The 12309-nt window shown below is 41.6% G+C and overlaps 1 protein-coding gene across 4 annotated transcripts in view; it reads right to left on the bottom strand.

Annotated features, from left to right (window-relative positions):
• Positions 1 to 12309, bottom strand: part of LMO1 (LIM domain only 1) — a 60346-nt gene that overhangs the window by 47221 nt on the left and 816 nt on the right. Inside the window, exons 1-2 of one of the 4 annotated variants that reach the window (XM_056493688.1) lie at positions 8384 to 8500; positions 7880 to 7981 (exon numbers count right to left, since the gene is read on the bottom strand). The exons of 1 other annotated variant lie outside the window; for it this stretch is intronic. In XM_056493688.1, the coding sequence (XP_056349663.1) occupies positions 7880 to 7904 (25 nt within the window). In that variant the 5' untranslated portion in view covers positions 7905 to 7981; positions 8384 to 8500. Of the gene's footprint in view, positions 1 to 7879; positions 8501 to 12309 lie in introns of those variants that run through there. 2 more of the 4 variants (XM_056493689.1, XM_056493687.1) reach the window with 2 other exon arrangements.

Here is a 12309-nt window from a genome sequence, read left to right as displayed (position 1 = left end):
CAATCACATACAGATTAGAAACTGGAAAGAAGCTGGGGGGAGCAATGGGGAGCCACTCTGGCACACTGAAATAGGACACTCTAAATATCACTTAGGATTTCTTTAAAAGAAAAACTAGCTGAAATAGTAAGCTTCAGAGAAACAAATGCAGAGGTGGTTAAAGAGTTTTTATTCAAATAAAGTCTTGCCCCAGGAGATGGAAGTAGAGTCCTGAAATACAGAAATAGGATTTTACATGTGCTAAAAGCATCGTGTGACACTTTTTGGGAAAAAAAAAAGGGCGGGGGGGGGAAAATACCTTCGTTGTTATACATGACAAAATAGCAACTAAATGTTTGCTTTGATCCCAGCGCGTAAAGGGTGAAGCTTTTAGGCAAGGAGCGGCAGGTGATCTCAGCTCTTCTGCAAGTCCTAATGCTCCTAAAAGCCACTCTTCCAGTTTCTGTAATTGGGCATCAGTAGTTAATGTAGTATTGACTGCATTACATGCTCCTGTGCATCCTCTCACTAATGCCAATTGCATCACCTTGTACATTTACCATATTGCTTAGCCAATAGCTGTTAAAAGCAATCCAAATCATGAATCATATAGGAAACTTTTAGCAAGACACGACATCCAAAGGAGACAATTTACAGTTGAGTTAATCTGGGTACATTAGCGAGACATGGATTCAGGAAGACAGACCAATTTATGTTACTTTGGTTTTACCCTTTATTGCTTTGTATAGGCAAATGAATGGAAGGGCATGGAGTGAAAACAGATATAAAGGAGTCCTCTTCAAAACAGATCTCCATTCTGTGCAGACAGGTCAAAGGGTTTGAGACTGATGCTTATTTAGGCTTTCATAACCGTAACAGGGTACTTACAGAAATCATTTTCCACAAAGGAGTATAAGGATAAATATATAATGGATCCTGAATAATGTTGAGTACCCACCCTCACTGCAAGTACATTAATGCAGAAACCTGGCTGCTCAGTATTATCTAAGGCATGGCCTGTCCAGGAGTCACCTGCCACCAGGAATGCCAGAAGAGGCTTCACACAAGGTCCCAGGCAGGTCTGCTCATGAGCTCAAGGCAGGAGGTGCTCTGGAAAAGACAACAAGCCAGTCCTATACCCAAACATCTCTACCACATCACTTGTGAACACACAAAGTCCAATCTTCTCCTCCCCACCTGCCTGGAAGAGATTGCATCTTTTTGAAGTGTATCCATTTCTCTGGAACAGAAGGAAAGGATACAAGCGATAAAGAGACATTGTTTAACCCACTTCAGCTGCAAGGTAGAGCCAACCAGGAAAGAAATTAGGAGTGAGTTTCCTCTGAAAACGTACATTTTATAGAACAATTTCACACTGGATGCTTTGACCAAAAGATGCATAGCAAATCGACATAGCCCCTTTCTGCTGTTCTGATCAGGCTTGGTAGCATCAGTAAAATACAGATGGGAAAAAAAAAAACAAAAAAAAGGACAGCTAGGAAGTGTGCAGTTGCCTCAGCTTTTATGGGTAGTGAGTAATTTGCAGTATTTGTGGAGGGGAAAAAAAGTGGTAAAGGAAATCTAGGGGAAATAATGGCTCATCAGCCAAAAACTTTACAAAAGAAAAACTGAACTGCATCCTTAAATATTGGATTCCAAAATACTGGAAACTCTGGAGCTCTAAGCCTAGTTTAAAAAAAGATCATGATTCCCCTTTGAAAAGCTTCCAGAAGTCCCTTCGAAAGAGTTGCACATGCAGGGAAAATGCCAAAACAAAACATTTTCACTAGCTGATCAATTTAAACAGCTGTGGTAAAGCTGCAGCCACTGGCACCATCATTAACAATTTAAAGCATGGCTGCTTTTGTCTTCCTTCCCAGTTACATTCTCATTATGCCTTTTTATTTATTAGAAACACAGTCCTCCGGAATACATTTCTATATCTCAGATCCATAATAAACCAAGTAGGAACAACCCTGGCTTCCACTCAAATGGATGTTGGCGAGAGGGTTAATTGTTTAATTCTGGTCCAAGTTCTCTGCAGTTCAGTCATGAATATGCAACAATCATCCACTTCTTCTTTAAGAGAAACTAGAACTGTTGATATCATTAGTTTAAAAAGAACACCAACAATACTGTCACTGCCCAAATCACCCTTTCAGAGTTTGATTAGCACGCAAGGAACTCTGAACATTGGCATAAAGAATTCGAAAATGTTCAATGAAACTTAAAAACCCTCTAAGTTTGGACAAGAGCATCCATTATCTGCTTCAGTATGGAATGTAAGTAGAAAGGAGATTGCAAGAACATTCACTGGAGAGTTGAGCATCTGTTTGCATGGATAGCACCCCACGTCGTTCTTGGAAACTTGGGCTTGGGAGCCATCCCATTGGAGGAGAGAAAACACACACAGAGAACTAAAAAACAGTAGCTGTAGTGAATTCTTCTCAGATAGGTTTAATTATGTTAATCTAATAGTGAACAACATTCATTTTAAAACACCCTTCCCTCCACCCCCAAGTCTTCAGTGAATAGGAGCTACATTCACTGAATAAATCATTCCCTGGCAACAGTTACGCACGTTATTGAAGTTGGGGGCAGTGATTTCTATATGGTATAAAACAATGTCTATGTATTCTAAATGATGACAATTCTGTCCAATTTTTAAAAGATATAGACCCATTGGAGTTTTATAGTTCAGCATTTAGCAGCATCTGCAGAACCTTCTTTATTTTTACACTGCGACACTTAAGGCTTGATACCATTCTTCTGAATTTGAATTGATTTCAAGTAAAATACCTTATTTGCCATAAACTTTCATATTCTTTACCTAGGTAAGACTCCTCGCAGATGCGATCACTTATAATGCTAAAAGTACAGTCTGCCTTTAGCAGAAATAATAATAGTTCATGCTAATGACAGTAAAGCAAAACTTTGAGCAGCAAGCACTTTCCAAAGAGAATAAAACCATCTCTAAACACAATGCCTGAAAACCTTATGAAAGCCTCCAAATGAAATCAATTAATCCTCCAACCATGATAAATTTCTTAACCATTTAAGAAACGTATTTCAGACTCTGCTGTGACCCTTTATCACCAGACCTAATGGATTACTTTATTAATAATGCACTGCTCTTAAAAGGAATTTTTCTGAAGATTCTACCATAAGAGAGCATTTTTGGAATGACTATGACAAACAGGCTGACATGTTCATGTTGTATTTATTAAAGATAATAAAATTTAACACTAACTCCAAAGAAGACGAATTATGTTCTGCTGCCAGGGTATCAAGTATACTTTCTACTGCATTAAACCAAAATTAGAGCAAACTGATTTCCAAGAACAAGTTGCTTCCTTTGCCCTATTACCCAAGCTGAAAAATGTCCTTACACTGTTTCAACGCTTGTTATGTCAACCAGGCAATTATCACGTGTCAACAGCATCTGGGGATGAAGTATGATGACATCCTACCCAGATCCTTCAGCTATCTAGTCTGAACAAACACTAGGAACTATTTGATCGCCTGCCATACTCCTATACAAAGCAGTTTGCTCCTCTTAGGCCTGATATCTCCTTTCACTCCTCTTCTTCCCATAAAATGAGATTTCTTTAAAAGGATATCTTGGTTATCAGTGCTCCAACTACAGTAACCACCATTTCTTCAATACGTTTAGGCAATTACTTTACTACCCTGTAGTTCTGCCATGCTTTCATATTTGCCATTTCAGGGGCAGAGGGAATCTCCAGGAAGAACTACCTCCAAGGCTCCACACTTATTTAGCTTTGGAGAAACAGTCCAAATATTTCTTTTCGTCCTTTATGGCCAAACCAAGTCTCATGTTCTGCTGCTGAATGCGCCACGATTTTATTTAGAATTCTTTTTTGATGACTTTTTATGTCCTCTTCATGAATATATTAATCCATTGCTGTGACTTCTGAGACACAAAAGGACACTGTGTCATGAACTAAAGCCAGACCAAACCTCCACAATCACACCAAAACCCTATGTGTGAAGATCACACCCTCAAAACACCAACGGGTAACTCAGCTAAATAGGCAAAAATAAGGTCTTTGGTAACCTTTATCAGTCATTTTTTGAGTAAGCTGATGTCTGGGAAGATGTGGAGGCAGTCTTCACACATGGTAAGCTAGACACAGTGGACCATGGAGAAGGTCCAAGGTAGAGTGGCACAAGAGAGAGAGCTTCAGGAACATTAGGCAACAGGAAAGTTAAATTCCATCTCACATCAGGAAAAGCCACCATGCCATCTCCCCTTCTCTCTATCTCTGCCTGACTCCTCAACAGGTACACCTGAGAAAGGTACACTCAAATGAAAACAAAAGGTACCAGCAGCATGCAGAACAGCTCTTCTTCCTATGTGGCACAATTTCTACCTGCTGTATTTCGGTGTGTATAAGCATTTTTATCCGCATTGCTTGGAATTGTGTTGCTGGAGAGAGGTGTCTCTCCATCCACCTATCTATAGGTACCTCCATATGGCAGCTGGCATGCTCCCAGCCCACAGCCCTGCTGCCCTGGCCAGGGCACTGTGGCACAACTCCCGTCACTGACATTATACAATCCATTTCTCTGCCTTTCTAATTCCAAATGCTGCGGTTTTTTACCTTCTATGTGGGGCAAGATGGGCTCCCACACAACAGGGAACCCAACTGCTGCACTAACCCAGTTTCAAATTACCTGATATTCATTGCCCTAAGACCCTAAGACCCATTCTCCAACCCCGAAGCATACAACCAATGAGTACCCATCTTTTTTTCATTTTTAAAGAAGCTGTGAAATTTTCCTTCTATACAAAACCAAGGTACATGTTTAATGGAGTCCTCTGATGTGTTATTTACTCAGCCTACTCTTGCTATCTGTTTAATCAGAGTTCTGCTCAAAAACACAAAGGACCCGTGATTTGGGGTGCTCCTGTCTATGCAAACAGCAGGATGAACACACAGCTGATCAGTGTTTTTACAAGTGCACACACACTCCACAATTTGGTTGAAGGATGCCATGTCTGGTTAACACAGCACAAGTTAGCTGAAAAGGAAACTTTCACCCCCCACACACATAACAAAGAGCCGTGATTTCTATTAGTGCATTTCATACCATACATGCTGATTACCAGGCTGTGCTTCATTGTTAGCAGAGATTACAGCTGGGATAAGCTGCAGCTTTTTCCTAATTGCTATTATGATTACTGAATTTTTGTTTTGTGTCAAGCATTATTCACACATTATACTCCAAAATTTGATCCCTCTATGATGCATTATTGATTCCATGCAGGCAATCATACTGCCAATGTGAAGAATTAATTTGGGCTATTCTACTTGATTTGCATTGCTCCATCATAGCAGAACATAGTTCTGTAGGGAGGCACAAATTGAAAAGGGAGATTTAACAAAATACAGAAAATGCTGCTGCCCTTTAAAAGAGATGAATCCTAAGGAAGGAAAAAGAAAAAAACCCAAAAACCCAAACCCAGCACAACACGTGTGGTCCAGAAAGAAATAAGGTCAGTCAGCCAAATTCATCTTAGTCAGAGGAAGGTTACAAGAGTAGCCTTATGCCTCTAATAAAGTAAACTAGCTAGCTTCAACTTATATTGCCAAAGAAAACAACTGAACACCTCTGAGAGTGACACTGCTTCAAAGCCTTTGAAACCCTGTTAGCTTCATTTGTTTTCCCAGCATAAGCAATACTCAAGCACTTAGCGTGTCTTTTATCCACAGGCCAGTCAACTGCAAAGCTGATCTAGAAGATGTGTAACAGATGCTCCACATCTACTTGGTTTTTTTTCAAAGTTCTACTGTGTTAACAAAGGAACTTACGAGTTCTTAACAGAAATAAAGCCCGTGATTTATTTTTTTTCCCCCCCACGAATAAAATTATTTCACAGTTTTGGGATGCCAACTTAATTAGTATGGAATGAATTCAGAAGGGCATGACAACTTATACAGGGACTTTTATCTCACATTGGTCAACTCTTAGTCCAAATCTGATTGAATCTGCATACAAGGGAGCACTACTGATAATGATGCATTTCTGCTTAGTCTCATATTTTAGCGTCAAGTCTTAGTGAAAAGTCCAGATTTTTTCATCGTCCCAAATGTTTCATGAAACAGAAAACCTCACATGCCATCCCAGAAAGTAGACTCAAATTCTACATGTGTGAACATGCCAGAGCGAGAATTTTAGAAATCAAACTTACAATGAGGTAAGAGCTCAAAATGCTAAGTTGAAAATACCCCCTTTTTTGGGAGGCAAGGAAAGGAGAGAGGGGAGAGAAACTTTAGTAGAAGACTTCTAGTCTTTCAATAGTCAAGCCTTCATAATTATTCTCCAGTGCAGTACTAATTCAGTTGTAAAATACTAGAAGACAGATATGGGTTGTGGAATAAAAAATCATATAATTTCAACTTAATAGCACTGAGCAGCTTTCAGTACTAGTCACAAAACATGGTTAGCATGACCCTGACACAGGAAAGTAAGTGACTTTGAATTACAAGTTATTTTTCTCATAAATATTTTAAAAAGCAATACATATATTCAAGTAAAATCAATGCTACTGCCAAAATGCCCAACTTCCAATTTCTCCAAGCTCTTTTGCGCCCTATGAAAAGCTGTTTCCTGTCTACAGTCTTAAAATTTTCAGTAATTTCTTTTACTTTCAAAGGGCAACAGCCTACAACTTTTTTTTTTTTTTTTTTTTTTTTTTTAAACACTTACAGAGTTTTCTGAAATAAATTTTAAAAGATCAGGGAAATCCATTCCACGGCCCACTTCATCCATTTATACAGATGGAATGAAATAAGGAGATAATAGGTAGAAATGCTTCTTTCCATGCACAAAGTACCACCAAAGTGGAGGTCCTTGGCAAGAGGCAGTGCCATGGATGGAAGTCCATGTGGATGGCTACAGAAGCCTTCTGCTCTGCCTCAGTTTTAACCTTGCTGTCAGTGTACTATGAGGGAAGACCTAAGCCACAAAGCAGCCTTAGCAAAAAAAAAAACAACAAAAGAAAAAAACAAACAAAACAAAACAACACAACCCTCATTAAAAGGTTGCGATTGGACTTGGCACCTTCGTCCCAGAAACTACTGATGACTGAGCAGTTAAGTTGCACACCCTGGCAGGCAACTGCAAAAGATAGCATCAGATCATCCAGGCTACTAACTAACCCTGTCTGATATTCCTTACATCAGTTTGTTCCCCTTAAGCATCCTTGATAAGGACTAGACAGCTTAAAAAAATAAGCATTTGTGAAGTCCTAAAATCAGTCAAGCCCTCCTTCAGCTTCATTCATGAAATTACATCCCAAATGAACCTCCACTTCGCTATAAAAAGAAGGGAGTAAATTCTTAGCATAAACCAATGCTTTTTTTTTTTTTCTTTTTGCCACAGAGGCTTATTAGCTTATTGTCATTATGTTTATAGCTATGAAGAAAAGCTGTGAGAAATACATATTAAAGGCGCACATTAAAGAGACCTAAATGGCATGCAAATGAAAGGGAAAGAAAAATCTCAAAATTAGATTTACAATAAAAGCTGTTAAAACTAACAGGCTAAAATGGATATATTAGAGTAACTCGCAGAAAGAAAAATCTACAGAGATATTAAAAAAAAAAAAAAAAATCAAGCTGTTTCTGCTGTGTCCTTCAGCAAACAGAGCCTGGAGTAAACCCTTCTTGGCTGTCCGATCATGTCAGAGATGAGGTAAAAAGAAATAGAGAGCAAGCATGCTTTTACCTACACATGAGAAAAAAAACATCAGAAGCTCAGAGCAGAACACTCTGAAATGCACAGCGCACATCTGTTTCAAAACTCCTCATTTCTACATCAGCAGCACACAGAAGACACCGAGCACAGGCTTACACAATCTCAGCCCACCTACCGTCCTCCTTGTCCAGCACCATCATCTCCGCAATCAAGAAAAGTCCGGGCACAGATGCTTCTTCTCCAGCAGCCTCCGCTCAGGGGAGAGGAGAGCAAGTCTCTGGGAACACAAATGAGCTACGGTACAGCTGATCGTCCTTTAGCAGCAAGTGAGCTCTAATTACCCAGTTGTCCAGCTTTTAACCTAGATTGCACTCAGTTAGAATTACACTCAGAAATAAAGCACTTTGCAGATACAAAAGCAGTCTCACCTACTTTGGTGCCTCAGAATTGCAAGGAACTAAAACTGCAATTTAGAGAGAAGGGGGATCGGAGCTGTTTCTTTGGTTCTCACCTTCTAAATGGCTCAATTTACACAGTATAATCTATTCTAATGTAATTGCCTTTGATAGCTCATAACCCTGGCTGTTGCAACTACACAGCTTTCAGCCTTATAAAGTGTTTTCCCTTTGGATTGAAGCTGACTCTAAATCCGAAATTATATTCAGAGAGGCCAGAATACCTAAGCCCGGCTAGTGCTGCCTCCGCCTCTCAATTGGTGAGCCTTGCACACTTGCGATGAATAAATGCACGCGTTCCTTTCCCAGGGCCCCCTCTCGCGCTCCTGCCGGGATTTCCTGGCGGATCGCCGCTTCCCGGCTCAGCAGCACCACCTGCAGCCCGCCCGGCCCCCGCCCAGGTGCCGCCGGCCGCGGGGCCACCTGCGCCGCCGCTTTGTCCTCGGCGGGGCTCATCCGCGGGGATGCTGCGGGGATGCTGCGGCTCCGCTCCCTGCCACCGGCGGCTGTGCCACGCAGCAGCCCGGGCAGGGCACGGGCTCGCAACTCTGCACAGCTGCGCTACACTCATCCCCGCTGACCTAAAACTTGATACTAATTTTCTGCGCAAACATTTTGGGTTTGTTTTCACGTGTCGGTGTTAGTTTCAGGGTTTGCTCCGGAGAACGCAGCTCCATTTTCACTTGGTCAATATTACAATGATTTTACCTAATCAAAGGCGATACAAACCCTGAACAGGTTTGCTCCACTTTTCAGAAATGCCATCAATGCTCAAATATAAAGTGACAAGTTGGGGGCCCACGCCTTTTATCCTTCATCCAGCAACTCTCGTTCCTTTTTCAGACAAGTCATCTCTTGTCTCCAATGGCTCTCGCAAGGATTGCGGGATCAGACACTTCGCTACCAAAATCAACAGCACCGTTTCACTCATCCCAGTCCTTTAATCTGAGAAAACATTTCATTTCTGCTTTAATGATACTTCTTCCTTCCCTTTACAACTGATACAACCGTACTCTAAAGAGCATGATAGCGGGCTCGAGTTATATATCCTTAATACCCATTTTTAATTAGATTCCTTATCCCCAGCTGAAGTGGCTTTTCCTTCCCCCTTCATTCACAATACTTAATCCTAACAGTCCTTGAGAATATTTGATGTTAAATGTATCATTTTACATTGAACTGTTTTCATCTAGTGCTTCCAACAACTCCTGTTTCCTAGTGATACTAGTTTGCAAGTGTTGAATATGTATTTCAGCGTAAGAGTGCAACCACCATAAATAATCACTTTCTTTTAGGAAGTGTCACAAGCTAAAAAGGAGGAGGACTTTATCCCAAAGATTAAAGTCTAATAGTTAAAAGCGTCGGCGCAAAAACTAACAAAACCACAGCTTTTTCTAGATTTGAGGCACTTTAACACTTTCCACATACTATTGGCCTCCATCAGAAAATGGTGAACTCCAAAAATGTTCCATTTGTCTGTCTGTCTGTGTACTTTTCAACCCTGCCACCTTCAAAAAGGGCAGACTTACCCCAAAATATATGGTGCATTTCAACTTCCCCTATTTGGGAACTACAAGAAAGGCAAGGTTTTGATGAAAATGAAGTTAGCCATTGTCTGTCACAGCTGACTTCTGCAGCAGAGCAAACTAGCAGACATAATGCACTCATGAAAAAATACGCAGCACTGGATCAATGTACATTTTATTCCTTTACTGCTCCATCATGTCATAGAGGCTGGATTACTCCCTGTGCAAACAGATTTTTTTAAACACTTTATCTGCTTACTCATTTCACACACCAACAATTAAAAAAAGAAGTTTTCTAACCCCCAACACATTTGTACAGCAATTTAAGTCAACTACAATTAACACAATCTGTTGGAATTAATCATGCTACCTGATGTCAGTTTACTTTTTAAAGCAGAAATCTGGTCTTTGCAATCAAAACATTTACGTATTTGAGAAATATCTTAACTCTCATTATCTCGAAATTTTTAAATGCGCTGCACGGTGCGTCAGTTGGCTTGCCCACAGCAAATTCTGCAGTGATTTACACAGTGGAACTGACTAAAATGCGAGCCTTGAAGTTTTTCTCTCTCAACCTTTCTCTCCCCCACCTCCTCTTAGTTCCTAACATTTGTTCTGGGAAGATACCTGCCAAAGTTCCACTGTGAACAGTATTTTCTAATATCAAGTCATGTTGCATCAGTCAAGTTATATTATGTCACTTCAAACATACAAAATGCTGTTACCTCCCTGACATAACTTGACGTGATGCCACAACACATCAAGTCAGAAACATTATTATTGTTGTTATTTTTTCAGCCTGCCCCTTCATCCTCAATGATATCTGTGAAGACCCACAGAAAAGTATTACTGAGTCTCTACCACTTCTCGGCACCGCGGAGCGTGCTTGCCAAGGAAGCTTTTTGCTCACAACCCCGCAGTGGGAACACAAACCCGCAGTTATGGCACCGCTGGAGCAATCCTGGTGTCACACTGGGGCTGGCACACAGCCCTAAGGCCCCGAGCTGAAAGAGTGGGCAGCTGCCTCTGAGGCCAATGGCCATGGCCCAGCTTCCCAAGCAGCCTTCAGGGATGCAAAAGCATGGGGCACTTATCTACGAGGCAGCGAGCGTCCTCCTTGCGATGCACCAGGACTTCTGGGAGGGGTGATCCTGAAATCCTGCCTTCTCTGGGCAGTAATAACTATGAATACCCCCAGAGCTGCCAGAGCCCTCAAAAGAAGAAAACCCCTCAAAGAAAAACTCTACATGGCAAAGCCTCTTAAATCAAGGGGAGAGTTGGATAGTAGCCACAAGGCTGGGATTTTTAGATGGTAAAAATCAGACCGGCTTCTGGGAAAAAGAAAAATAAAAGGGAAAAAAAAGGCCATTTATGGGAGTAAAACAGACCCATTTAACACAACCCATTTTTATTAACAAGCTCATTCAAGCTTGATTTCAAAAGGAATTGGTTTAGTTAGCAAAAGCTTCCATTTCAGTCCATTTGTAACCTATGCAGGTCCAGCATCCCCTTTTAACATTCACAGATGAGCGGGCAAGTGGAGCCCATTTGAATCAGGCAGAAAGAAACTTAAAAAGGTAAAATGACCTCTTCATAAAAAGAGTTTCTTCTCTGAGTCTCACCTCCTGTCCCCCATTTCTCCAGTGCACCTTTAAAAGTGACAACAATTTATCCTTAAGCATAACTACTCCATCAACAGCACGGAATATTCCTAGGCATTACCCCACCTTGTTGCTCTGATCTTCACATCTCTCCCATCAGGGGTTTGTTTCCTACTTTGCTCCTTTTTTAAGTGCACCCTACACTAATTTCCTCTTTACCTCTCCCATCCACCGCCATTATTCCCTGTTACACACAGGCGCTCATGAAATCTCCTGGAAGGAGGCTGTTGAGAACTGTCTGGATAATCAAGGGTTCTAGTTTCATTTCCTTACAGCACCGTCAGGCCGGCCCCGAGCTCCTCGTGTTTAATGAGTACGTCTGAGACACTTGAAAGAGCCCAAACAGCCCCATTAGGAAACCCTCCTCAGATGTCGGTCTGTGCTCGCAGCTCACCTGTGCCTCTCGCCCCTGCAATGGAGCAGCATCCTGCTGGCAGCCTGTCAATCACACGGGAACAGGCTGGGGCTGGCAGGCACCCCCTGACAGAGTCACTGCGATGAAGACATCACCCGGTTATTATTATCATTAAGGGGTATTAATAGAGATGTTAAGAGCCCTTCCTTCCTTTTCCTGCAGCAGCTGAGCAAAATTCAGGGGACTCTTGCAACGCAGGTTACTCTGAAAGTGAGGTCGGAGAGAAACACACCAGTTCCACACAACAGTAAGAAATTACCCGTGTTTAATTCTTCGGTCGTTTTTACCTAAGTGCACAGGGGGCGAGTGATGAGAAAAGTCTTTCCACTGTTCTCTCTCACTGACCGCTTAGATAAGTTCATTCCCTCTTCTCCAACACACGCGCTTTCCACTGGAGCACTACAGACCCCATTAATAACACTACATCAGTTTCGGAGGGCTCCAAGCCACCGGAGGAAAGAGAAGATGCTGGTGGAGGGATTCTCCGAGGGCCCAGAGGCATGTGACGAGTCCGTCCCCAGCACCTCTCCGGGACAGCGAGCCTTTAG

The sequence above is a fragment of the Oenanthe melanoleuca genome, chromosome 5 (assembly GCF_029582105.1).
Source record: "Oenanthe melanoleuca isolate GR-GAL-2019-014 chromosome 5, OMel1.0, whole genome shotgun sequence".
Taxonomy (NCBI): Eukaryota; Metazoa; Chordata; class Aves; order Passeriformes; family Muscicapidae; genus Oenanthe; species Oenanthe melanoleuca.
This window is presented reverse-complemented; position numbering and strand designations above follow the sequence as displayed.